At 39.3% G+C, this 27,333-nt stretch overlaps 2 protein-coding genes across 3 annotated transcripts; both read left to right on the top strand.

Moving 5' to 3' along the window:
- Window positions 1–691: 691 nt before the first annotated feature.
- On the top strand, window positions 692–4,544 carry LOC124863033 (pyrroline-5-carboxylate reductase 1, mitochondrial-like). Of its 2 annotated transcripts, none has more exons than XM_047357274.1 (8): window positions 692–847; window positions 1,043–1,114; window positions 1,226–1,296; window positions 1,651–1,830; window positions 1,916–2,137; window positions 2,264–2,356; window positions 3,497–3,660; window positions 3,922–4,544. In XM_047357274.1, exons 2-8 carry the CDS (start codon window positions 1,048–1,050, stop codon window positions 4,088–4,090), a joined length of 966 nt encoding a protein of 321 aa, XP_047213230.1. In that variant the 5' UTR covers window positions 692–847; window positions 1,043–1,047; the 3' UTR covers window positions 4,091–4,544. The 2 variants fall into 2 exon arrangements, with proteins under 2 accessions (XP_047213230.1, XP_047213231.1); XM_047357275.1 differs by lacking the exon at window positions 692–847 and adding an exon at window positions 867–934.
- Window positions 4,545–5,633: 1,089 nt separating this feature from the next.
- On the top strand, window positions 5,634–21,019 carry LOC124863459 (transcription factor MafG-like). Its single transcript, XM_047357834.1, is given in 4 exon segments — window positions 5,634–6,097; window positions 6,100–6,128; window positions 16,936–17,008; window positions 18,051–21,019. Coding segments are annotated over 4 exon segments (618 nt in total). The 5' UTR covers window positions 5,634–6,034; the 3' UTR covers window positions 18,504–21,019.
- The last annotated feature ends 6,314 nt before the right edge of the window (window positions 21,020–27,333 follow it).

Here is a 27,333-nt window from a genome sequence, read left to right as displayed (position 1 = left end):
GTTGAATTTTTACTAGCAATTAATGTCTCCCTTGCAATGAATAGATTTGAAAACTTTGTCATTTAAAATAAATTAAGATTACTTTAGCCAGACTGAAGTTTTGACCATTGTGGGTTTTTCTTTCATTAACCGAGGGGTACCAACAATTTTGTCCAAGTATCTATCTATCTATCTATCTATCTATCTATCTATCTATCTATCTATCTATCTATCTATCTATCTATCTATCTATCTATCTATCTATCTATCTATCTATCTATCTATCTATCTATCTATCTATCTATCTATCTATCTATCTATCTATCTATCTATCTAGAGAGAGAGAGAGAGAGAGACAGAGATGTGTGTGTTATAAGACAGTGGGAAGTTCTTGGAGATATTGCCCTTTTAATATACTGGTAGGAGAAATGTGTTCACTAATGTAACAATATAGGTTTAGAATGTAAAGTCTTTGTGCTATCACTTTTAAAAAATGTGACATTTGAAATCCACATGCATATTTGGTTACACATAAGCAATCATAGCAAACACTTTAAACTTACATCTTTACAGTTTTAGCATAAAATGTACTTCAATATCTGGGTCACGGGATCTGGTGACCTGTGGTTAAAAGCCGACACAACTGGCTCTTCAGCTTTCCAAACCCCGCCCATTCAGGCTAGTGATTGGTTAGGCACGTACGTATTGCCCACAGATGAAGCTCATTGGTTGACCATGGCTGCCAGTCAGTCGTCTTGTCACAGGTAACTGCCGAGAGGAAGCGTAGACAGGAAGCTGGAACACGCTGATTGTGGAGTCATAACATCTGGCAGCTACTCAGTCAATTTGAAGGATCTTCTCTTTTTTCGTAAGTGTGTTTTTCGCTTTAAAGATGCGTTCGGTAAAGATATGATTTTAAACGCCATGTTACGTCATTCGTTCGGATAACAAGGAAGTACGAGTTTGTTTACTATTCAGGAAGACACGCAGCCCATCTTCATTTGGAAAGCTGGCGAAACAAAAAACTCACTGTGATTCACGAACTAATTTATTCTATTTTCAGACATAATGAGTGTTGGATTCATAGGAGCAGGCCAGTTGGCGCAGGCCCTGGTGAGAGGCTTCTCAGTTGCAGGTAACTTTAGACTTTAAAATATGTGCTTTAATAGGTTTTGACTGGTATTTTTGACATGTAAAGATTGCAGTCATACACTGACGTTGTTTCTGGACATGTGTCCCATCTAAGGCGTGATTGCCACCCACAGAATCACAGCGAGCTCTCCAGACACAGAACTCCCCACAGTGCAGCAGCTGCGGGTGGGTACACAGCTCCATACGTCCACCATGGCCATGAATGGCATTGCATATTAATCTGGGACTTTTAATGATGCATTTGAATTGTTCTTTTGCATGGTGTTTATTATGAGACATATATCTTTAATTAGTTTAGAATAAATAATTAATGGGTTAGAGATTAGGGTCCAAATTACACATACAGGATCAAATGCATACATGCAACTCTGCTAATATCTGGTTAAAGACCCAGGGCAAGCCCTAAATTAATGAGTGTATGTGAAGTTCTGACCAGAATCTTCCATTTCTTCATTTGAATTTAACAAATTAGTTTTACACTTCTGAATTTAGAAATGTTTGTGTTTTTGATACATATAGAAGATGGGTGTGAACTTCACCACCAGCAACAAGGAGACAGTGAACAGAAGTGATGTCCTTTTCCTGGCCGTAAAGCCCCACATCATCCCTTTTGTTCTTGATGAGATTGGGCCAGATATCGAAGACCGTCACCTCATTGTGTCCTGTGCTGCAGGTGTTACTATCAGCTCCATAGAGAAGGAAAGTCATAGTTCTGCCAATTTTTTTTTTTATTCGTTATGTGATTAAATAAGTAGTTCTTGAAGATTTTGTTACTGCTTCACAGAAGCTGCAGCAGTACCGAACTTCTCCAAAGGTGATGCGCTGCATGACCAACACTCCAGTAGTGGCACGGGAAGGGGCCACTGTCTATGCCACAGGTACACATGCAGAGGTGGAGGACGGGAAACTTCTGGAACAGCTGATGGCGAGCGTTGGCTACTGCACTGAGGTGGAGGAGGACCTTATTGATGCCGTCACAGGCCTGAGCGGCAGTGGACCTGCTTATGTGAGCTCGCTCTGCTTTTTGGCCTTCAGTGCATTCGAACATACTGCCTTACCTCTTGTTAAAATCAGGCTCTCTGGATAGTTGAGCCTTTTCTATCATTGGAATTGTACGATTGTGGTCTTGCAGGCATTCCTAGCTGTGGACGCTCTTGCTGATGGTGGTGTGAAGATGGGCCTGCCCAGGAGGCTGGCTGTACGCCTCGGAGCACAAGCACTGCTGGTAAGACCTTCATATCTGATGCCAAAATCAACAACTTGTACAGTTATAAAAAATAAAAGTACACCTGCCCATCACTAATTTAATTTTTGCTTTGTTTACATAGCAGACATGCTTTTTTTTTTTTTTTTTACATTTTGTCATGCTACTACCACAAAATTCATAACACAAAGTAATGTATATTTGTGAAATGGCTGAAAACATGGTTTTGAATGTATTTATTTCACAAATACAAATCTGAAATATGTGGTGTCCATGTGTATTCAGCCTCTTTTACTTTGATGCCCCAAATAAAATCATCACTCCAAAGAGACCATCCCCATGGTGAAGCATGGTGGTGGCAGCATCATTCTGAGGGGATGTGTTTTTCCAGCACGGACAGGGAAGCTATTCAAATTTAATGGGACAATGGATGACACTAAATACAGATTGTCCTGAAGAAAGCCTATTAAAGGATGCAAAAGACTTGAGAATGTGGCACAACAACAACCCTGAACATACAGCCAGAGATACGATGGATTGATTAAGTTAAAGAATATTTATGTGTAAAGGTTAGGAATAGTTTGCAAGACATTGTGGGCCACTACTTCTATTTTACAGAGTGAAGTTGTACTTACTGCTCCTTCTTATGTTTTGTTTTGTGTTAGTAAAACTGATAACACGATGAAATGTGTTGCAGTTTTTTGTCTGAGCATACATTCATCTTAGGTTAACATATCGTAGGAACTTTTTTTTTGTCATTATGATTTTCCTAACTATAACATGTTCTTACTTTTACCCTGGCTGTACTTTATGTAACTTTGTCTCTGCTGTACATGTTTGTGTATTATTTATTTATTAATTCGTTTATTTAGCCTTCAACTAACTCTATCACTGGTGTATTTTTGAATTTAAATGTAATCTTTCTTGTTTTGCTTCCTTATGTTATTTAAGAAATTACAGTTTTAAAACTCCTCGCCTTCTGTCTAGGAATTGCAGGCATTAGCCAGTCTTGGCACTTACTCAGGCACTTTTTCATTCCAGTGTAGATTAATTCAGCCTGTTTTGGCTGACAGCACACAGAATCTGGATGCTTGGATTTTGAATAGAACTACAGGAACATGTTCTGCTGTGCATCATATTCTCCTTCGTACTATTTTAAAGGGTGCCGCTCGAATGTTGTTGGACTCGGAGCAACACCCTGGGCAGCTGAAAGACAACGTTTGCTCACCAGGGGGCGCCACCATCCACGCCCTACATGTCATGGAGAGTGGTGGTTTCCGAAGCCTCCTCATAAATGCTGTAGAGGCCTCCTGTGTAAGAACGAGGTAGGTTGATCAGACGCATGGATTAAAAAAAATAAGTTATTTTTTGCTATTACAGACACGTACCAAAAATGCAATTATTAGCTATTTCTGATGTAAACCGATTCAAAACTAAATATGAACTTCGGACAGCAGATGGAGCTGTATGCAGAAGTAATTTAGAGATTGCTTAATGTTTTCTGGGTTTGAAATTACTTGATTTCATACTATAACGAATGCTTTGTATTTTGCATTTTTTTATGATGTACATGTATCTTTTAAAAGGGAACTTCAATGTTTGGCTGACCAAGAGAAGATCTCCCCAGCTGCCATCAAGAAAACCACTCTGGATAAAGTTCTTCAGCAGCCAGGAGTCACTGCAGACACCGTCGGTGTCAGAACCCGTGGGCTCAGCATTTTTAACAGCAATAACCCCAAGATCAAGAAGAACTGAGTCATTTTGCTGCACTGTATACACTGTCTAGAAACCACTGTTTGAAAACATAAACCCAGAAAACTGTACAGTTCTCACTTCAGGGGGATTAAATCAGATTTATTTAGGTTAATGCCAAACTAAAATAAAATTGTGGAGATTTTTTTTCCCTGAATTGATAAAATAAAGTTTACTCAATTTAACATTTTGTGGAGAAATCTGACGTGTCTCTTAGGCTTTGATATTTTTATACATTTTACTGTGTTTAAAATGACATTTTTTGCTTTACTAAGATAAAAGTGCTGTTTTTATAAAATGAGGAAGGTTTATTTTACCTATATTAATGTATTAATTTTATCAGATACCTAAAGATTACTGTAATTGTAAAAATTCAAAGTTGTGCACAGTCTCTCTTTATCACTTGATAAAATATTTAAAACATGCTCGCAAATAATAAAAAACATTTCTATGGTCACAATGCTTTTTGATTTTTACCCCAAATTGTAAGATGAGATCAAACTTGAAATGTTTCACCTGAATGCGAAATGGTATGCCACCCTTTGCAGAGTTTTATTTGGACAAAAATATTAAAAACCATGTATCCTTTTTCTTCCACTTCACAGTAATCAATTACCTTGTGTTGGTCTATCACATAAAATCCCAATTACATAAACTGAAGTTGGTGGTTGTAACATGACAAAACGGGAAGGTGGTCATGTAACAATTTTCTCTACTTTCTCTTTAGTTTAATGGTTGATGACAATGTACATTCAATTTTGACTGAGTTAACATTAAGTAACAAAACTATTTGTAGGTTATCTTCAGATGAAAGTAAAAGAAAACTTCTGTTATAACTTAAAAGTAGAAAAAAAATCATAGTCATAGTCATAGTTCTATCAAATAATGGTTGCTGGTTGGATTCTTAAGGCATTCAGATTCAGTCTCTGCTAACTTAGACACAGTAAATGTCAGCAGTGTTCATGTCGCTTAATGGGAACTGACCTAGACAACATAACAATACGCGTTAAGTGTTTTTTTATGCAGATGTGTGCTTTTGTTTTGAGCAAAGTAGACCTTTCATGAATGAAGGCACGTGACCAAACACGATGACGTCTGGCTTCGATACAAGAAAGCAATCAACAAGGAGCGCACGAGCTGATATCTGGAAATTGCTTATTTTTTTTCTGTCGCGAAAACCAAACCTGTATTTATCTGTAATGCTCGGTCCGCCTCTCCGGGGTTTGAGAAGAGGAGTTTGGCAGCTCTGACTTCAGGAAACGACATTGTTTTTTTGTTTTTTTGATTCAGGTGGGTCTGGAAAGCGAAGCGACTCGCCGTTGTTGTGCTGAGTGTGCAGAGATGTATTAGCACAGCTAGCTCGTCAAGCTAATTCCGTTAGCTCCCACAAACGGATTTCAAACTAAAGTGTCCGCTTACTCAAGCGCTTAAAACACGTGTTTATCTTGCTAGGAGGTTTATTTTGAAAGCTTCAACCCTCAAAGGTCTCAGTTTTTTTGGGTTTTTTTTTTGGCGAACGAGGTTTTGCTCTTACTATGGTGGGCTAATCTTTTGTGCACTCATAAAATGCGAACACATGAAACAGAAACAAATTTTGGTTTTAATGGAGCGGGATTTGCCAAGCCGTCTCACATCTGGCATCTAATTTCAACACTGTGAGGAATGGCTCGGTGCCACAGTTGTAATGTGCAGGCAGAGGCGCGGGGATTTCCTCGCTTGCTTGCTTGCTTGCATTGCATTGCTTGTTTCTGTAGGCGGGGAGTTGTTTGCCACTTTCTCGCATGCGGGGCGCCGAGAGGTTGAGTTGCGGAATGTCAGGAGCGTGTAACCAGCGTGTAACCTGTGCAGGTTCCCCTTTCCCGTAATTAGTTTACTGTGTGTTATTACGCCTGGTTTGCTTTGCTTTCCTACCGTGTCTGAGCGCCTCTCGGTGGGGTTTGTCAACTCATGCGCTTCTCGCTGGTCAAACCTGCTGCTTCATCACCTCGTTGTGCGAAGGAGCGAGCGCCAGCCGAGCCAGCCAGCGGTGCGGCCAGATCAGGTTGGTTGCAGTGTCCTTTTGTGACATTTTTTTGGTAAACAAAAAAATAATAATAATAACACAAAACGCACGCGATTATTTGAAACAGAGCTTGATGTTGTCGCTTTTGTGCAGCTTTTGTACATGTATGAATTTGATCATCCAGGAAATCGCTTCACCTGGACTGACCATCAAATTTAACCACTATTTAAAATCTGCAGCAACGCCGAAACCAAACCAATCGGTTCTGCATCTCCCATCATTATTGTTTCATTTTAAAATCCCAACTAGCAAGGAGTGATATTTTTATCATGCTGAATCATCACAATGATGTATTTAGACGCTCTCTCAGTCAGAATCCACCCCGAAATATGGCACCATCGGACAAAGGTCTCCTCGCCAGATGAGGGTCGATGTTTATCAACGAGCCCGTCGTTATTAGTAGGAAAAGGATGGAGATCTGGTTGCTGATCTCTCATCTGCCATCAGCATCAAGTGGTGACCCATTATGCAATTAATCAATATCAATACCTCATCGACATCCATGATGTACATCAACAAACGCATTTAGACTAAGTGCTTAGGTGTCAGCCGCGATGTCGAAACCATTTTAAAATTGCACAATGAGCAAATATTATGTGTTGTAATATTTTAATCAAAGACTGCGTTAAATTGGGTCAGGTCTAAGTGTTAATAGTACAAAAAAAAAAAAAATACAAAAGCAGCACCTGGAAATTTGCACATATTATGTATATTTTAATAACGAATGAGGCATGATATGAATCTTTTCAGATTTACCTTCCTTATGATTTATTTAAGCAACTGTTAATTATTCTAATTTTGGGATGACAACTGCTCTTGTTTCCCTGAGTGTGACATGATGAAATTTGCTGCCTATTAGAGCTTATAAAGGGTTGCAGGTAATGAATTATCCATGGATAGTCTCTGTGCAATTTGAAAAGTCACCTTGGAAACTGTTGAGCACACATAGCCGGGGCTAAAACACATAGAAGTTGCCCATTCTTACTCGGATATCCAACTTATTTCATCATCTCTGTTCATGCAAGAGAGGGGGAGCGCATTGAAGTGTGTTTAGCAGGCAGGGCAACCGTACATCAGAAGCCCGGCTTTGCAATAAAGCGTAATGCCCCTTGCCCTGCCTCTCTCCGCAGGTAACAAGAAAAGATGATGGTCCTTATAAGCGTCTGATAGAGGCAGATAGTGGCGCAGATCAGCTCTTAGATTTATCTCCTCTTTCATTGAGGTGGTGAGGATAAAATGAGAGTATTGTAGTGGTGAACTGAGTGCACAACTCACAACCAGTGACGTTGCTTGTAGTGGGCATTCGGCGGAGGGTGGAAGCGGATATGTGGGGTTGATGAAACACGAAGCAAGACTTGGCTCTGCACAGAGGTACGGACTGGCCACCAGCACCACTGTACAGCCAACTCAGCTGCGCTTAGGGAGTTGTTACGCCTATTCAGGACAATTATTAGCCTCCAGAAAGGAACACAAATGCAGGATTTGTACACAAAAGTGCTGCTTAAGCTGCACAGGAAAATAGAAATGCCTGGGAGGAAGGAAAGGAAAAGATCAATATTTTTTTTCAGCCCTCCCTTTTTGAAATGAGGGACTGGTGGTGATGAAACCTCTTGCAAGTGTGGTGCGGATTAGGGTTGCTAAACATTGCGATATGCCCCCTTTCACTCCTTAAAGTAATACTTTCATCCAGATACGTCAAAAAAGGGTGTTTGATGGATTTCTTGGAGCTTGACTTGGACATGTCGTGATCATTAGTGCTCTCTGTTTACTCGAAATTTAGTGGAGCAAACGTGATGAGCATAAGCGTGTGTCTTTTTCACGGCTAACCTTTTATTCTTTATCTTGACTCTGTCTGTGCAGAAAAGATCCGAGTTAAACTCTCATGGGGAAGCAAGTGATTTAAAAAAATCCCAGTAATGCTGTTAGAAACAAAGTCAAGATAAAACTAGTGAATGGCTCAGGGTTGGATTTTTTTTCAGGTGCTTAAAGAGACACAACTACTACTATTTCTAGTAGATGCCTTGCTGGATATGTTTCACGTTTTCTAAGAAGGTTAAGAATGTTGGGATGTTGTTTTAAAGCAACCCCATCATGAAGGCACTTTGGAGGGTGTTGAGTACTGCTAACTGTTAGTACTTATTGGATTTAAAGTAACACTTGACACACTTTTTCTGGCCGGTACTAATTACCATGTTTCTTCAAGGGCTGACCTACCAATTGCAAATTTGACTGATTGCTTTTCTCTTTTATTCTAAGGACTGGAATACATAAAATACAAAAATGTGCCACGGATTCTTTGAGAGAGGCTGTAGTTTAGAATCAAACTGAAAATGGAGGAATTATTAAGTTTAAGTTGATCTGTATATAGATTGAAAATGCATTTAGTGATTTAAATAGGAAAAAAAAAAAAAACACTGTTTAAAATAAAAATTACCCATTGATCGCAGATCAGAGCAGATTAATTGGGTCATTTCTGATGTTTTGACTGGTAATTCTGTTAACGATAGTAGGGATCTTCATATAACTGAATTATTAAATAGAAAACATTTATTTATTCATGTCCTTTGAACTTACGTGCAAAACTCTTAGAGTGGGGTATCATTTTGTACCAGTGGCATTTTTTTTTTTAATCTCCAACAGTAATTAATGAATTTCTAGGTTATTCTCAAATAAAATCACTTGCTGATGGTTTCCTGTGATAGACTGAAAATTGTTGGAGTCGTTAGGTTAGATGCATTCAATGAAAAGGAAAATAAAATGATTTTTTATGACCTGCTTTCGAACTCTGGCATCTGTAAATGAATAACACGATATTTCTGTGAATGATATCTTCATGAATCCAAATTCTTAAATAAAAACCTTTTATTTCTACTTTCTCTGTACTGATTTTGGGCAGGTTAAAAACACGCAGAACTCTTTTGGGGTATGCGTTAATTATTTGAGACTGGGAAATTTTGTGCATTATGTTCGATTTAAATGAAGCTTTTACATATTTTTTTTTATTTGTCCTAAAGTAAAAGATTAGACATTTTTAGAAATAAATGTTTACTAATATCAGGTTTAATTTTTCAGCAATCACACAAGTTGTAACCTGAAGGCAGACATTATTAATCTCTTGCATTTTTTTATGGAGAAACTTGGCTCATTGAATCAATTCCAAAAAAATGCAACAACAGGAGAAAATGACTTGTTTTCATATTTGGTGAAGCTTCGATGCTTTCATTAACGTTTTAACTGATCTACTAGTAAAACTGCTCTGTTTAGCATGTGTGCTGCAAAAGGTTGTGTTGATGGGTCAATACAATATATTTTCAAAAATGCCAGTCCAGAAGTAAGCAGCAAGGTTTTTGTTTTTGCCAGTGTTGGTTGCCTTTAACCTTTACTTCCTCTGCCAGAGTATCACAAGCTATTCTCTTCCTGTTTAAGCAAGTCCTCCAGGCAGATACAGTTGAAGGTCCAGAGTCTCTTCTCCCGGCCTGCTGCTTGTGCTGACGGAGCAGCTCGGAGAGTAAATAGCGGCGGCCAAGCCTGGAAATAGATTCTGTAAGACTAGAAAACATCGGACAGTACAAACTAGTCCTTTTAAATAAGCCTCATTTTATCAGCAACTTTGAAAAACACAAAAAAGCCCCTGAGGGCAGTGATTCATGTTTTCATTTTAAAGCAACATGAACTGGATGCAGAAGTTGGGCTTTTTTATTATATTCTATGCATGGCAGTGGCTTCTATGTTTGTTTGTTTTTGGGGGATTTTTCTGGGGATCCTCCGTTGTAGTTTGTAGTCGACACATATAACCTTATTTTAGCAAAGAAAAAACAAAATAGGAGCAAGTCTGGTGAATTCTTGCTATTCTTTTAGTTGCACTCTTGAGTGGTCGCCACAGCAAATCCTACACTTCCATCTCAACCCATCCGTGGCAATATCCTCCTTCACTGCATCCATGCACCTTTATATGCGGTTCTCCTCTTTTCCTTCTCCATTGCGGCTTCATATTCAACATCTTTTCACCAATATGTCCACCAACCTGCCTCCACACATGTCCAAGCCATCTCAGCCTTGCTCCTCTGACTTTGTGTCAGAAGCGGTCAACCTGAGCTTGTATCTGATATCTACCCGGTTAAAATAATTTTTTTAGCTGAGTTGTTTTGCAAAATGTTCATACTTTTGGAATCAGTTTAAAAAATAATCTGAGAAAACAGCTGTATTCACAAGCGAAGAAACAATTTGGAGAAAATGTGTATCTTGAAAGATTAATCATATCCTTGTTTGAAAAGTTTGAATATTTTACTGCTTTTAACCCATTCATGTCTGTGAATTTATTTCAACACGATTATTAAACCCAAGCAAATCTACTAAAACTGCATGTTTAAATTAACTTGCTAAACAAAAAAAGTTCTAAGCGTTGAAGTAAATCATCAGGTCTGAATGGCTTAAGTTTTTAAAACACATTTTAATTAGCTTTTTATCCCTGCCTCTCGCCCATAGACTGCTGGAGATAGGCACCAGCTCCCCCGTGACCCACTATGGAATAAGCAGTAGAAAATGACTGACTGACTGATAAATTTTTTTTTGTTGTAGATATAAGGCTCAATTTTCTATAGTTTTTTATTTTTTTTTATTTTGGAGGAGCTCTTATCCGTTCGTCTTGATAAAAAGAAAGCTGTCCAAGCTAACGGCCCATGTTTTTTGCAGCATTAAGGCAAAGGTAACAGGTGAAACTGCGATTCTCTGTACTTCTGTATCTGTAGGATGTGGGGACAGAAAACCTCTTAAGAGACGTCGGCTGACTTTCCTTTCTCTGCTGTAGTTCCCATCGCTGCTGTTTTCAGTGGATCTAAACTGGCACCATTTCTAAGGCCTGTCACAATAATTACACAGTCATATTATTGTCATTATTTGGACCAGTTGTTGACGGTGGGATGTTTTGTTGTTGAAATATTATACATCATAAGGCTGCAGCAGTGGCATAAAATTGAACAGAGACTGACAAATAATTTCTTAATATCTTTTGCTGCTAACAGGTTTTTACTAACTGTCCCCTGTTTTGGGAGTTATGTCAACAACAAAGATCGCGTACAAGTTTGATTAGTTTTATTTTTAGAACCTCCACTGGTCAAAAGAACACAGATGAGTATTTCCCTTCTACTACAAGCAGATCACATTTCCACTCTGAAAGCTGCTTAATAATTCCTCCCCTCGCTCCTTTTGTCAGTCTTATTTCACTCACTTAGTAGTTAATGGCTTCCCACCTCTCTTCCCATCGTACCTTACTGTTACTCAGATGCACTCACACAGTTTTCTCCATCCACAAGTTTGCACCACTCAGCTCATATCTCTCCTCCAGAGCGAGCACAGGAGTCTGATTTTTAATTTGCAGTTAAATGCTTCCCGACACATGCAGCTTGCTTGATAATTGACTTAGCTCAGCTGACAGGAGAAATGATTAGATCTGAGTTTCTGGGTGATCTTTTTGAATCTGAATTAGAAGGGAGGTGCTGAAACTAGGGCGTCTGTTCAGGCGCGATGATTTCTTGAGGTGGGGTCCTCATCGCGTACGGCCTTCAAATGTTGGCTGATTACATTCAATCATCTCAACTCTATAAGAACAATCTTATAAGACTGCAAATTAAGTAGAGATACAAATTTGACTCATGACGAGAAAAGGTTAATATAGCTATTTCACTTTCTTTGTATGTTTTATGATTTTTGTAATCAACATTAGGCTTTTTCATCAATGACAAGTGAAAAGCTTGAATCATGCTCAAAAGCTGTTTGTTGAAAATATTAATTCACTTACATTAGGCTGATTCAACAGGCAAAAATAATTATGAAAATTCTCAGAGAATTGGTAATTGAAAATGACCAGACTTAAGCTGCTCGCTTTTAATTTATTAAAACAAACTAATTAACTTAATGGTTCGTGTTTATTTGAACTCTTTGGTATAACGTGATACTGGTAACCATCCCATAAAGGTAGTTGTCCAGCAATTGTAAAATTGTGGGTTCAATTCAAGTTTACTCATCCAACATATTACATTGTGCCTTTGGGCAAGGCACCTTATCCCAGGTTGTCTATTGATCTGCTTATTGATGGATGAATGTTTCGCCGTTCGTGCCGCTTGGTCAATGTGGCTCTAGTGTAAAAGAGCTTGAGTGCTGAGTATGGCTAGAAAAGCACGATAGAAGTTCAGTCCATTAAAAAATTTTGGATGTTGAAAAGTGTTTTACAGCCTTTTAAACGTTGGTCATTTGGTCTGTTTTCCGCGTCATAGTTTTGGAGTTTTGGTTGTTTTCTTTCCGACTTTTTCGTACCCACCATACATCGATTTATACGTTGGGACGTTTTGTACCTGCTTTGACAAACAATGTAATTTGTCATATCTACTCGTTATCTGTTGTAAATTCTGTCGCTATCAGTAAAGCATAAATTATACTTACCAGAAGGAGTTAATGGTATGCAATAAAATTAAATTATATGTGAAGTTTGAGCATTTTTATATATTTATCTCATTAATTTACCACAATACTTAATTGCCAAGAGAAACAAACTGGTTGGCTTAGGTAATAGCAATACGTGGGTATGAATAGATGAACCAGGGACAAGTCTTTTATCATAATACATCTCCAATGGTCTAGTTTTATTTATTTTATTACTAGGCTGCCAGAACCAAGTGTCTGGAAGCTGCTTTGCAAGAGTTGGTCGAAGCATTTTATTTGCACCTGTGTGGTTTTAGTCATCTGTCTCTAAATATGTTTGTTTTAGCTGATGTGAAATCCACTACCTTGGCTCAGCAACCTGCTTAGTATTCAGGCAGCAGGTGCTGTCATAATCTGGATTCTGAGGCATCTTTCTGGGGTTTTGGTTCGCTCTTATGGACCTGATAATCTCGTTACGCTGCTGTCAAGTGGAGACGGCTGAACCACCATGCGTGCCACCTCTAGTCCCCAGAAATATAACCTCCGCCCTGCCCCCACCAGCCTGCCGCCATTTTGAGACAGTCGTTGATAAAAGAGCCTTGGATGTATCCTTGAAGAATCACCTCCCTGAGTATCTCTATTCAGCTACCAAAGCCCCGGTACCCCCACGCCCCCCCTCCCTTCGGCTGTAATCGACAGTGATAAATATTCATCATAGGGACGGGACCACGGGAGCCTCAGCTCCAGATCCTCATCAACAAAAAGTCCCCCAGCTAATGGTGTTCATCCTTGGCATCCCCCCGGAGAGATCCTATGAAGGGGACGAGATCTTTAAGGCAGGCCGCTGGCTGAAGGCCAAACATATCATTTAACATCAGCCATTAAAAGAGCAGATTTTCTTATTTAATTTTATATTATCATTCTGGAGTATGAACCTTAGCTTACCTTTGTAGATTTGGATGAACAAAGACAGCTGCTGATGGTTGACTGGCCTGCTCTTATTGTGTTGGCTCAACTTTACAACTTCTAATTGGCACCTTGGTTTTTGGTCCTTGCTGAGATCAGTGTTTTGTTTTTTTTTAACTCAACCTGCGCTGCTCAGGCACCTCTAAATGTGCCGACCACACATTTTACACAAGGCTTTTTCGTCTTTCTTTTCATCTCGTCCTCTCTTTTCCTCTCTCTCTCTCCCTCTCTGTCTCTCTCTCACCATTCCTTTTCTGTGGGTGACCACACTCAGCATTTTTCTATTTCCTGTGGGTGTGATGTCTCTCCTCCACAAGCAATCAGCCGTGATTTGTCAGCGTTCTTCCAGGCGATTCATAAAAATTCAGCAAGCATCCACAAAAGGCGTCTGCACCCCTATCTGCAGTGCCCCCTGCGCTCTGAGCTGCAGATCTCACCTATGGCTAGACGCTCGCTAAAGGCCTGGAATTATTAAGACGAGGCAATTTGCTGCAGGACCTTTTGTTTTTGTTTGAGTTATTGAACCTAAAGTCATCCTGTCACAATCAAATAACTCACTGGAACACCTCTGACATCTTGTCATTTCTGCAGAAAATTGTAGGTGCGTTTTCTTCTCCCCGGCCTATCTATTTGTGTGGATGCCTCTTTGTCTCTTTGAGGAATGACGTGCCCGGCAGTGGAAGGGAGCAGCTGTGCATTGGACCTTGTCTGTGTTGTTCTGCCATGCCCTGTCATTGCTAGCCGTCTGTTGGCAGCAGCCTGTGCTGGAGGCTTGCAGCCTGGGCGCAATCTTTCCTCGGTGTCATATGGTGAGCTATCAGAATGCCAAGCAATGTCTTCACACAGCTGTGTGACAGAACGTGTATCTTTAATAGGCATGGCCCAGTATGAGATCCCCCAGTTTGTGATAACCTGGGTAAAAATACCAAGATCTGACTGTATCACGGTATTTTGATCAAAATTAAAAAAGAAAATGTTTCACATAATCCAGTTGTTTTTCTGTAACACAGAAAGTTATATTTATTTGTTCTTCTGCTAAAATAACATGTTGATTATTATAACTTCAACAATGTTGTTTATTATAATGTTGTTTATCACACAACTCTGGTAACTTGTGCACTCGCTGTCACTACAAGCGTATAAATTATTGATTAAAACAGTTATATTAATGTTATAACTGTTTTAAAATCTCTTCATACTTGCAGCTTAAATGATGATTTTTAAATGCATATTGCTGGAAGCTGAACAAGCTGATGTTTGCTTGTTAAATTTATCCGCTCAGGTAGCCAACCAGCAATCAGTCTTTGAATTGAGATGTATCTCGCTGTGTATTACTCTGTGAAATCCATTTTGTTGTTTTGTAAATGGATTACACAGGGCCCTATGTGCTAACTATAGTTTTAAACAATGCAACTTTAGTAAGAGTGATGGGTGGCGCTTCTTTAGTTTTCACATCATGACTGTAGGTGTTTATTGTGACCAAAGATCTTTTCACACAAACATTTCTCTTTATTTTTAAGTGCGGGAAAAGTCTTGACTGGCAGTGTGAGGCAACAGGTAGGGGAGGGGCAGTGCAGTGTTACTCGAATGGCTGAAGAAAGTTCTCTTCGTTCCAGCACTTTCTCTAGCCTCTCTTTAAAATGACTTTCAATTGTAGGAAAGTTATGATGGAAAATCTTAGCGGTGTTGAAACCAAGCTGCCAGACCTTGCAAGCAGCCAAATTTGCCTTGATTGACTCTGATTGGTGATTTTGCTATTTATTAATTGCCTTGCATTTAGCTATTATACATACATGCTGTAAGATCTTCTACAATTTTTAGTCTATAAATGAATCAACCTACACCATGTAATTTGCTGCCCTTTTTTTTTGTTGATTAAAAATCCGGTAAGTGGTTGGGACATGTACTCTGATGCATAAATGGAATTGGTCAAAGTTGAAATCGGCAAACAAAAAGGAAATCGGGATCAGTCGGGAAAAGCCTGATCAGTGCATCTGCAGCTCTTTTTTCTCGCTTTTATTCCAATAGCTATTAGCCCTGTGCTCTCCTGTCTATTTGTCCATTATCTGTGCATCATGAGGCAGACCATTATCCCATTATGTTTTGCATCTGTGGTCCAAATGCTTACTGGAAATGAGTCACCACAAAGGCCTGTAAAAAAAAAAAAAATAATAACTAGGTGTTACTATCAGATGACTATTCATAGCCAGCCCATCAGGGATAAAAACGCCACATTTAAAAAGTCCACTGAAGGCAGGGTGGGGAGGCATGCTTTTTAAATCTACACCCACATCACAGTGTAACCCTGCTGTTTTTATGAGGAGCCAGAGGACTCTTTCTTTGGAGTGAAAAGCGTCAAAAAATTCCAGTCACAATCTGACCCCGTGTTATGTCCCCAGCCTGTGCAATCGTGTCGTATTTAGGTCATTTTTAACAAGCGTCTGTCTCTCCCTGTTTGGCTCAGGTGACCGGTCCACCTGTAGCTCCCCTTTTGTTGCCATGGTAATATCCTGGCAGTCTTCTAGTGCACTCCAGAGCTGCGACTCATCTGTTTTTTCCTTGTCTTACCTCACCGAGCTTTCTCCACAAATCATACGTGACTGGCTTAATGTGCTTAGAGACCATAAACATACACACACATGCACACAGTAGCTGTAGCTCTTTGTACAATTCTTTGTTTGGTATGATGCTGTCTGTAAAAAAAGAAATGATATCCAGCATGTGTTTGTTTATGTACTCTGTAGTAACACACTGCCAGCTGTGTAAATCAGCTTACAGAGGCAATGTGCTGGGTGGGCGGATGCCGTGGGTGTCGCTGACACAGCATTTATTGCATTCAGCGCAAAACTGTGCGTTTTTTGTCTTGTCCTGTGATGGCGCTCACCTGATGGACGGCATTTGACCCTCTGTCTTCACACACCTTGGTTAAATTTCTCATTCACACAGCTTCCTTGGATGTTCCCTCTGTCCTGACACAACAGAATTAAACTGCATTGCAGCCTGGTTATTCTGGGCTCCGCACCAGTTACATCTCTTTATTGATTTGTGGGATTATAGCCTAGCTGATTCCGAGACAGGTGCGACTGTCTAGACCGGGTAGCTTGCTGCCCTGTGTACCCGAGAGAAGGAAGCTTCATGTACCATCTTCTAAGTTGCATGTCCCGTTTAAATTCAACCTGACCTATGCTGGAGGCAGAAATGCCGTCAAATGATTTGTTTGTTCCGACCGAAGCAGAAGGAGTGAACTCATTCAACACTGTTGCGACCACCGAGAAGTCCTTGACCTACTTTATATTTTTGGGTCAAACTCATGCTGCAGCCTATTTGCCAGATATATAATATTTTGAATTGAAATGAATCCTTTCTTTTGACAGCTAATTATTTTTATGATTGACTTTCACAGAACAACCAGCAGTAGAGGTGGACGCTGCTCCTGTGGCATGAATACCATAAACAAAGGAAACAAGGCCTTAAAGGTAAAAACTGATACAAATAGTTTTTATTAGGATTGTCCATTATGGCAGAAATAAATAATTTATCTTTTTCTTTTTTGGTGGGGGTGTTTAATTTTAATTTTCCATATTGCTTTTACTTCATATCCCATGCCTTTTTAACTAAATCCTTGTCAGATTTCAAATCCTTCAGACTTTTGTGCCAATGACTCATGCAAAATGCATTTTTAATACCCCAGCTCTGCAATCTGATTTCCAATTTCTTTTTACTAATTCCCTGATGTTTAAAATTTCATGTTTTGTTATTTTTTGATGAGTATTTTTTCATGTACTGGAAATCCATCGATTTATATATGGGATAGTATACAATTTTACTCATTTTGTTTTACATCTTTTTATTGACTTGGCACAAAAACTTTAAAATGGTCAGAGTCAAGGTTGCTGCCATTTTTAAAATTGCCAGGATTGGATTACACTCCCCTCCAAAATTACAGTTTGTATATATGGGATGGGAAAAAAATCTAATTTTAGTGTTTTTTATTTTTTCTAAAATGAGAATTGCAAAGGATGCCTAAACCTGGAAAAAGATTACAATTTTAGAAAACTGATAAATATATCTTATACATAATGAAGACTGAATTAAATAAAAAAAAAATTTTTAAATGGCAAAAATATGTTGATACATGCTCACTGTTAAACATTTCTATGTCAAACTTTAAAAGAGTATTTTTTGTGTCCAACGGACACAGGTGGAGCACAAAATGAAGGGACTCCCAAGGGTTACAAGTATAACGTTTCAGTTCTCAGGATGGTGGGTCACATTTTATTGTTCAGTTGCAATGTCTACTGTTCCCAGGAGATAATAATAAAATGTTTATTTTCTGATTATTCCTAAATATATACTTGGAAAAGTTGTATTCAGCTAATGATCCGGACGTTGACGACTACAAATAATTGCCCACCCTCCACGATCTATTATTGTTACATAGCCCACCCCTAGTTCTTATGATGACGTTAATAAACCAATTTAGATATCAAACCATTTCTAATTGATTTACCTCTGCAGGTGAAACGGGAGCCGGGGGAAAATGGCACCAGTCTAACGGACGATGAGCTGGTCACCATGTCAGTGCGTGAACTGAACCAGCATTTACGGGGGCTCTCTAAAGAGGAGATCCTGCAGCTAAAGCAGCGGCGGCGCACCCTGAAGAACCGTGGCTATGCTGCTAGCTGCCGGGTGAAGCGAGTCACCCAGAAGGAGGAGCTGGAAAAGCAAAAGGCCCAGCTGCAACAGGAAGTAGACAAGCTGGTGACGGAGAATGCCAGCATGAAGATGGAGCTGGACGCTCTGCGCTCAAAGTATGAAGCCCTCCAGAGCTTTGCCAGGACTGTGGCCCGCAGCCCCGTCACTACAGGAAGGGGGCCCATGGCCTCTGTGATAGGGCCCCTCATCCCTGGTAAAGTAGCTGCCACCAGCGTCATCACCATCGTCAAATCCAAAACGGAGGCCAGGTCGTAGTAGCAGAACAGGCAGAGAGAAGATTTGCACTTCTAAACTAGTCAGTGCATTTTAACATAGTGCAGGGTCTCCTGTGTTTTTAGTTGTATTTTAACTCTCATAAAATGCTTCCTAAATCACTCTTAGCAATGCAACTCAGCAGTCTTCTCCTTTCTTTAAGTCAGAGAAAGTCTCGCAGGTGGTCCCTGCCTGTAAAAAGAAACCATCATCTTTATTTCTCTCTAATTTTATATCAGTCAAATCTTATAATTTAAGGACCTATTGCTTGTTACTCTGCACTGACTTGAATGGGGATCAATAATAAAAGGTCACACTCTTGGTCTTAATGCTACAGAAGTCTTCAAAACAACTTAACTAACCCAAAACAAGCAATTTAAGTCCAAATCATGGTATTTCTGTTTGTTTTGTTTTGGTGTTAGGTGTCTCTCAGTGATATGGACATAAAACAATGCTGACAAACCTAGCTTTCATTTCCGTTTATGCATCCATGAAAGGCTTCAGTGAAGTTGTCATTATCGACATGACTGGTAGATGCAATAATATATGTATGCACTGAAAACACACATGGAAACAAAGAGATCTTGCGTATTTATCTTAGCGATATCGTTCCAGAGCCGAGTGCCATTCCATTATGACAGGATTCCACTACAACATCCGTAAACCTGAATGTTAGTACAGAAATACCCTCACGATTTGTAAGCACACTCGTTTTGTTCATGGACAAAATATGTCATTTTCTTTAAAAAAGCTTATATATATATATACATATATATATATATATATGTATTACATTGTATTTACTTCTTAACACGTCAGATATTTCCAAAAGAAAGTCTTTACACAAGCTTTACTGTTTGACTTGTTTAAAGTGTAGGAAACTTTGTCTATCACAGAGTTCTTGGGTTTTTATTACTTGGTAGATTAAACTCCATTGTTTATAGAAATACAGAAAAAGAAAACTCATAAAAAAATAAAAAATCCTGTGACTTCTCTTTTGCAATTGTACCGAAAGTGGCTTATTATTGAAGTCTGATAGCTTTTTTCTAGTGACTAGGCGCGTACAGTGGGGTAGCGCGTAACGTGACGTGTAAGTGGCAAGTTGGCGGTGTTGTTCACTGTATAGATGTCAACGCTGTGCTATTAAAAACAAAAAACAAAAAAACACCTAATCTGTAGAGCTAAACTAGGTGGCGTGAACAAGGTCGGTTGTCTGTGTGCGTATTGGCATCTGTGATATCCTCCGCTTTCTCGGTGTTAGTTACAAATCATATCGTCCTTAAGAGTTTACATCAGCGAGCATTGTAAGGCAGATATCAGTGAAATAGACGGTGAACTTAAATTTAGCTTAAACTGAAACAACAAATATGCTGCAGGTGATGTTGGATACCTTCAAAATGCAGCCTCTGTGTCCTGAAATTAAAGAACCTCAGTATTGGGAAGATTTAATTCTGACTACGTTTATAAAAACTCATCTTTGACATGATGGCCATATTAATTTGAGGCTTTTCCTTATTATATGAAGTAATAATAATATTAATCTTTCCCCAGGGTGGACTGACAGTACAGCATACAACTTCAATAATTCCTTAGCTGAATTTATTTAGTATTTTCGGTAATGACCAAGATTCTATTTACTGGCCAAATACACACACATACACACACACACACCCCGGGGGGCTATTTGTTCAGATGTCCCTTCGCAGCCTGCTAGCATCATTCTGGCTGAATATTTTGGAACTATTCTCTGTAGAAATCATGGAGTTAATCTAAAAAGCATCTTAAGCATAGTCAGTAAATTGTTTGGGAACTATTTTCTTTCGTTTTCAAGGTCATAATCCTGTTGGAAGATCTAATTGTGCAAAGTTTCAGCTAAACTGCTGATTTGATAGGTTTGATTTTGAAGGCAGGCAATATTTCTTCATTACTCCCCCTTTGGACCAGTACTAACAGAATCAAAACAGCCCCACAGCATGATACTGCCACCACTATGTTTGACAGTTGATACAAAGTTCTTGGGTTTGAAAGCCTCACCTCAACTCCTTCACCTCGTCATTGTGGCCAAATAGCTCAATTTTGTCTCAGTAATCTTAATCCCTGATGATGTTAAACTTGTTTCAATGTGGACAGTAACACAGGTGTTCCGTGTGTGGATTAAAAAATTCACAATAAATTCAGATTTTAGCACCTGATTCTTATTTGTGCTGCATAATTACCCTGGAATAAGATTGTTTAGATACACCATTTAAAGCTCAGAATTGATATGCCATTATTGTCCTTCAAGCAAATGTATAAGTCGAACTGTCGATGGCAGTAATGAATGAATTGTACTTAAAATATGCAGTTTCCTAAGCCTGTATCTGGATTATCCACCAAATACAACGCCATCTCTTCCGTAATTTTACCCGATGGTCTTGAGATTAAAAGTGGCAGGGTTCCGCTGAGGGTTTGTACGAATGCACTAAGCTCCTGCTTGTTTTGCTCACACCAAAACAGGCCACTAAAAATAAAACAGCTCTGGATGAGTAGGGATGGCAGCTCTGATTTTCTCCCCCTTTCTACTCTTTAGTTCTCATAAAGGGCTTCAATTCACACGTAGAAAGAGACAGGGCACGAACATGTAGAGTTGCAATCAAGAGCAGCTGCCCCCCCTCCTCCCCTGCCAAGTGTCGTACCGCCTAAGCAGCTGTACACCTCAAGGTGAACCCAGTTGTGTAACGACATTAACAGAAAGCACTTCATCCAGGGGTCGCTCTCACTGAGGTGTTAATCTACCGTCGCTCTCAAAACACAAACCTCAGCAAAACTCTACGTCAGAGATCTAGGTGGTGGTTAAACTGTCTGCGTGCGCGTCATCCTATTCTCTCTTTGTCAACATGCTTAGCTCTCTGCGGTGACAGGTTAACTATGGGAAAATATACTTGTGACTCTTGACATAGCCCAGTATTGATGTTGGCGTCCTTATTGCCGTGGCCGTCTTGTGGAGTTTTTTTTTTCGTGTCAAGTGTCTTTAAAAGGTGTTCAAGTGGCACTATTGAGCAGTCTTTGAATCTCTGGAAGGCGACGAGTCTTCATCACGCATACTGGTGTATAGTATGTAGCTGCAGTAGGTACTGATGACCGTTGTAAAAAAAGTGACCCTTAATATGCAACTCAGTGGAAAGATGTGAGAGAGATGTGTAAGGTTATTTAATATTGTCAGAGTTAGTCTGTTGTTTAAATGTTCTTGCTGCTTAGTTTTGGGATACATTTTTTTTGTTGTTGCAGAGTTTGTGCTTTCCTGAGGTTTTGCATCCAGAAGTATGAAAGCATTTGGCCCTTTGTTACCTAAAGGATCCCAGGGTTCCTGCGCTGTCTTGGAATTAACTTTTAGCACTTTCCAGATATGCTAAGTGTGGGGGGGGGGACTGAGTGTGGAAAATTGTTTAAGTTTTCAGTTTTTATTTCCTATTCTGTTATGCACAAGATTCTAAAAAAATAAGTGATTCTTAAATTGATTTATATTTAACTTACATACTTTGTCTTTGATTTGCCGCATCACAACTTTTAATAAATTTTTTGGTTTGGTTTTAGTGAAACCCCTCAGAAAAACAAGCCAAAATGAAATGAATAATAATCTAAAACTGGTTCTGGTTTAAACAAGTCATTGAAAGTCCTACGTTTTTAACGTAATCAAGTTAGTTAAATGTATAAAAAAATGTACAAACTGTGCTTTAAAGAAGCTGTATTTATTGTAGGATATTTCTGTCCAGATTTGTCAAACCTGTTGTAGAATTCAAAGTTGAGCAGATTTAAAAAAAAACAACAACCTTTACCACATTGCCGACTCAGAAGTTAAACCCAGCGTCAGGTTTCATGATTTGTAGAAATAACCAATAAAAATCCAAATAAACGTAGCAGAAAAAGGATTGAGTTTGTGGTCCGCACCCATGAAAAACTTGCCAGCTCTTCACTCTCAGTGCCAAACTGCTTACTCTGCTATTGACTCTTGTTTGGTGTCATTTATTAAACTGGATGATTGAAGTTGGAAGAAGAGGGGCCTTATTGGTGTGTTGGAGAACAGCACACACTGATGTGGGATTAGGACGGTGGTCCACTCTTCAACTGGGATTTATCAAAGCCAAACATTTTTGTTTTGTTTTTCATGCTGGCACAAACGGCACGGGAATTCTGGAAGTACCTCTGACAACCCAAGGTCGTGGGGCCGAGCAGTAACTTCTATAGAATATTTGTTCTTCCAATGAGGAATCTGCCACCCCACACTATCATACTGCCTCCACCGAAAGCTCTTTGGCATTAGCAGAAAAGACTTGGCAAGTTTTTCATGGGCACAGCTCACATTTCAGGAAGATAAAATTCAACCAACGTCCAAGTTTAGTTTTTATTTAAAAAATTTTTCTGGAATTCTAAAATGGAAAATGTGTGGCAACCCTGGAATCCATAAAATATCCAGCCTTATTGAGTTTGCAGATTCCCAAATTCAACACTGACTGATTTAAAGGCACACAAGAGTTACAAATGTTTGTAATGTGGATGCAACTATAGCTCTGTCCCAAGGGCCTCATGCGAAGTCTATTTGTTTTGTTTTATTGTTGTATTTGTGAGTGTGTGTGTGTGTATGCGTGTGTGTGTCCGTCCACCTCTGCTGCTACACCAGTCATTAATGCTCCTCGTTTTCTGTCCCATCCTCCACAGCATTTTCTGCTCTCATTATGTGGCGTATTTCTAATTGATCCCAACACTGTAATTTATTCTGCTGATGTAATTTTATAATTGGTCATTGTTTTTTTGTTTTTTTCTTCTTCTTTGTAAGCAACCTGTTAGAGAGGATAATAACAGCATTTGTGTGCCAGTTGAACTTAGTAGCTCTCAAGACGTCTGGATTTTTTTAAAAAGTGGAATTTGTAAACGGTTGACTGTGCAGGGTTTTTTTTCTCTTGCTCTGTGGAGTGGGTTTGTGCTTCAAAGGGAATATAAGTGGAATAATACAAAGTTAGTATTCTGTTTTGTTATTTTTCTGTATGGGTTGTAATAAAATATTGCAGTACTTTGTATGAAAACAGATGATAGTTAATTGTAACTATTTATAAATTAAATTATTGTACTTTTTTGCAATCTGTAGATAAGCACTATGTATTCCTAAACAGTATCAGCTGTGGATTTAAATGTGATTCTCCGAGGTGTCTAAGTTATTGATGTATATATTGTATGTTTGTTGATACAGCTTACTTTATTTTCTATAAGACCAATAAAATGTTTTGGAAAAGGACTTCATCCGTCGTTGCTGTCATTTGAATTTCTTGAAATTAGGTTTTGCAATATTCTGTGGCGTCATTGACCCAGTTTGATGCTCATAAAAATAAACTGGCTGGGAAGGCTTTTTGCTGTCCAGGGTGGGTTTCAGAAGACAGCGATCATTTAGATGGCACATTTCTTTTTTTTTTCTTTTTTTTTTTTCTGCAATCCAAAAAAAGCTGTTGGGCGACCCACTTTGGCTAACCTCAGCGGGCGTATTTTTGGCCCGACACGAGTAAAACATTAGAGTCATGAAGGATGTCTAGGTGTGCTTGTCCTAGATTAGGAGGAGTTGTGAGTTAGTCATCTCAGCTCTCTGTGGAGCTCCTGAACCAACCTCTCCCCTCCTCATCAAACATCAAGCTCCTCAGCAGTGTTTCAACCAAAACACATCTCATGGGAAAAGTTGCTCAGACAAAGAGACAGATGGCTTCAGACAGGCTACATCGTACTGCTTCATCCTTGAGGGCAACTCCAAACCCCAGCTACGCCAGGTGTGATTTTAGAGCAATATTGTTCTTGAGGTGACTGTGGCTCAGTAGGAAGAGTAGTTGTCTTGCAATCAGAAGGTTGTGGGTTCGATTCCAGCTTCCTCCTGCCATATGTTGATGTGCCCCTGGGCAAGGCACTTAACCTCAAGTTGCCTACCGATCTGCGTATCAGATGAATGTGTGTGAGCGTTAGTGAGTGCGATTGGGTGAATGTGGCGCTAGTGTAAAGCGCTTTGAGCGATCCGTATGACTGGAAAAGCGCTATATAAGTTCAGTCCATTTACCATTCACTTCTACACATCTGTGTGACCTGTGTCTTAAAACGGGCTCTGCTTCTCCCCTTGGACGGCTGCCCCAGACGAGCACATGGCCTCTGAAGAGTTGATTAACTTGACAGGTTGGGTTAAGGTGAGCCGTTGGGCTATGTAGGACAGCATTCTTCATCTTCACCCACTTCTGCAGCAGGTGCCTGCCCCAGTTCTCAGACCACAACCTGCTGTACAATTAATGTTGCCATCTCCATCAGCCCTGCTGAACTTCGGCATGCTGCTGATTGCAGAATATGCCTATGATTGTTAGTGCAAGTAATAAAAGGTTTATTTAACTTCTGATTTAAGGTTTCTGTCAACTCCCGCAGTTATAGTTTACTTAAATCTGGCTTTAAATCATTAAGGGATATTCCTATAAATATGATTTGTTGAAAGAGTTTGTGCTCCACAATCTGTGTCCCTGTACTGATAAAAGGATGCAAAACAAAAAGACAAGACAAAAGAGATCAGGATATTCAGTTTCACTGATTGGTAGGAAGAGGCTTCGGGTTTGCGTAGGTTTAGGTTTCCCTCTGCTGGAAAAAAAACAAAACAACTAAGCTTCAAAAGTAAGAACATTTGTCTTTGGAAAGCTTGTTTATTTCCCTTTAAATGGTGCCAGATTTGTTTGGAAAATTCTTTTGTGGTTTGAGCCAAAATTGCCAAATCCTCTCGGCCATTGCCAAACAGCTTTTGGAGGAGGCTGTGTGATGCTGTGGGGTGGCATCTGCCTCACAGGTCAGATAGCACCCATTATTACATTGCTCTGCAGGGCAAAACTGTTTTACTTTTAATGCATTAATACAATTCCAGCAGAAATTGAAAACACATCAAAGTTTTTTAAAATGTGGTATATACCACCCACTATGCCCTGTTCAGCAGTTAAGAACTATACTATACATTTTGTATCTTCATATGCAAATTAGTGCAAGTCTACAACTCTCTTAAATCCAAGTCTCTGTTTTCCACTTACAGTTACTTCAACATTCAGTAGCTAGACTGCATACCCTGTTTGGTTTTATAAAAGCCAAGCTCTTATGCCTTTACTTCAGTTTCTGAAGCCAAAAATAAGTACACAAACTTTATTTGTAAAATATCAGTAGGGCTCCTGCGCCTTCCAGACTCCTAAGATTTTCTTAATAAAACCTTTTGTTGTTCTCAGCTCTGTCTAAACTATGAGGGGACTTTGAATTTGCAGCGATTTGAATTCCTGCAGAATTCAAAATGGCACACTCCCTTGGTTGCTGTAAAAAATAATAATAAATAAAGCTTATTTTTTAATGTGCTTAAGGCTGACTTTTTTTCATTTTCATTATTTTGATGCTGCATTATTTTAATACTTTTAGTGTTTATAAAATCTATATCCCTACCCTATTTTGCATTTAATGATGAATTCTGGTGCTTGTCAGACTCCAGTACAGTTGGTTGTCATCACCGCACAGAAATGGATGTTAAAATTTTACCCACTTTTCTCATTTCCTAAATCTCAGTAGGAACTGTGACAATGTATTTGTAGATACTTTTTTTTTTTGGAGTCTGGGAGTTTTTGTCTTGTGTTTTTTTTTTTTTTTGCCTGCTGCTTACACTTACTCACCACTAGATGCCGCCAGGATCCTCCGGTGTGGAGAGTAGCAGGTGTTCCTCATCTTCATCCATCTGGAGGAGTACAAGAAGGTGGAGCTGTCAGCACTCCAGTGCCTGAGTGTTAGCCTTTGTGGTAACGTCATCTGGCCAAGCTCGAAGTTCTGTGTTCATGCCAAAGTTCATAGTTGTTTACCTCTTTGTGTGCTCCTTTCTAGGTGACTTCCAAGTCCAAGCCTCAAAGCTCCTGCAACTTTCAGCCTTGGCTCAAAGTCTCAGATTTGAATCCTGCCTCAGTCAGAGCTTCAAATCCTTCAAGAAACTTACCTGCCTCAAGTACTACCTGACAGCTCAAGCCTACCTCCTTCAGTAAGCAAACCCTGCTCACCCTCCAACTATTACCTTCACATGCAGCTTCTGAAAACCTCACCAGGTAACACACATAAAAATCAAACTGTCAAGACCTCAGCTGAACTTTCCCTTGAACTCACCACCTCCTTGGACTGACTCGCAGACTCAGCAACTGCATTACCGTTCTACTAGGCTCCACATCATTCTCCCTCATCTAAACTCATCTTCATCTCCAGTAAGCAAGAACTTAGTCATTTTCTATTGCTTCCCAACCGCACTTCAAAGTTACTTACCCCTTTCATTTCTCTCGTACAGTTTGGTGTCTCAAGCCCCGGTTCCATTAACTATTAAAAAAATTTAACTTTTCTCCTGCCTCTTGAGTTTCTCTCTGCATGTGGGTCAAAACTATTAAATGGACTATGACACTTTCCTTCTGCAAATGTAGATCAGCTCAATGACATGGCCGACAAACAGCTGGGTCTCAATTTAACTGAAAGTATAATGGAATTAAAAGAGTAGCCTACATCCCTCAAACAAATTCAATGTCAAAAAGGTCAGGCAAGGTACAACAGAAGACAGATTGGTTTTGTAGCTCATGAATCCATTTTTCCAAAAAGAATGAAAAACATGCAATTTTTTATTTTTTCCTACAAGATGTGTGGAAAAAATGTGTCGATAAGAAAAGTAATCAGCCAGAATAAAGTTTCATCAGAGTTAAACAATATTTAACTGCCCAGACAGGACTTATTGGTATTATAAGATAGCTAATATTGGCTGTTTTCATCCCAATACTAACAAATACACATA

This window comes from Girardinichthys multiradiatus, chromosome X (genome assembly GCF_021462225.1).
Source record: "Girardinichthys multiradiatus isolate DD_20200921_A chromosome X, DD_fGirMul_XY1, whole genome shotgun sequence".
NCBI classification, from domain to species: Eukaryota; Metazoa; Chordata; class Actinopteri; order Cyprinodontiformes; family Goodeidae; genus Girardinichthys; species Girardinichthys multiradiatus.
The sequence above is the reverse complement of the archived record's forward strand: the minus strand, read 5'-3'. Positions and strand labels throughout refer to the sequence as shown.

Bases quoted from the DNA above. Each gene is read 5' to 3' on its own strand.
- LOC124863033 (XM_047357274.1), top strand. From the start codon at position 1,048: ATGAGTGTTGGATTCATAGGAGCAGGCCAGTTGGCGCAGGCCCTGGTG. The intron at 1,831-1,915 runs GAAAGTCATAGT...ACTGCTTCACAG, and splicing joins CTATCAGCTCCATAGAGAAG to AAGCTGCAGCAGTACCGAAC. The intron at 2,138-2,263 runs GTGAGCTCGCTC...GTGGTCTTGCAG, and splicing joins GCGGCAGTGGACCTGCTTAT to GCATTCCTAGCTGTGGACGC.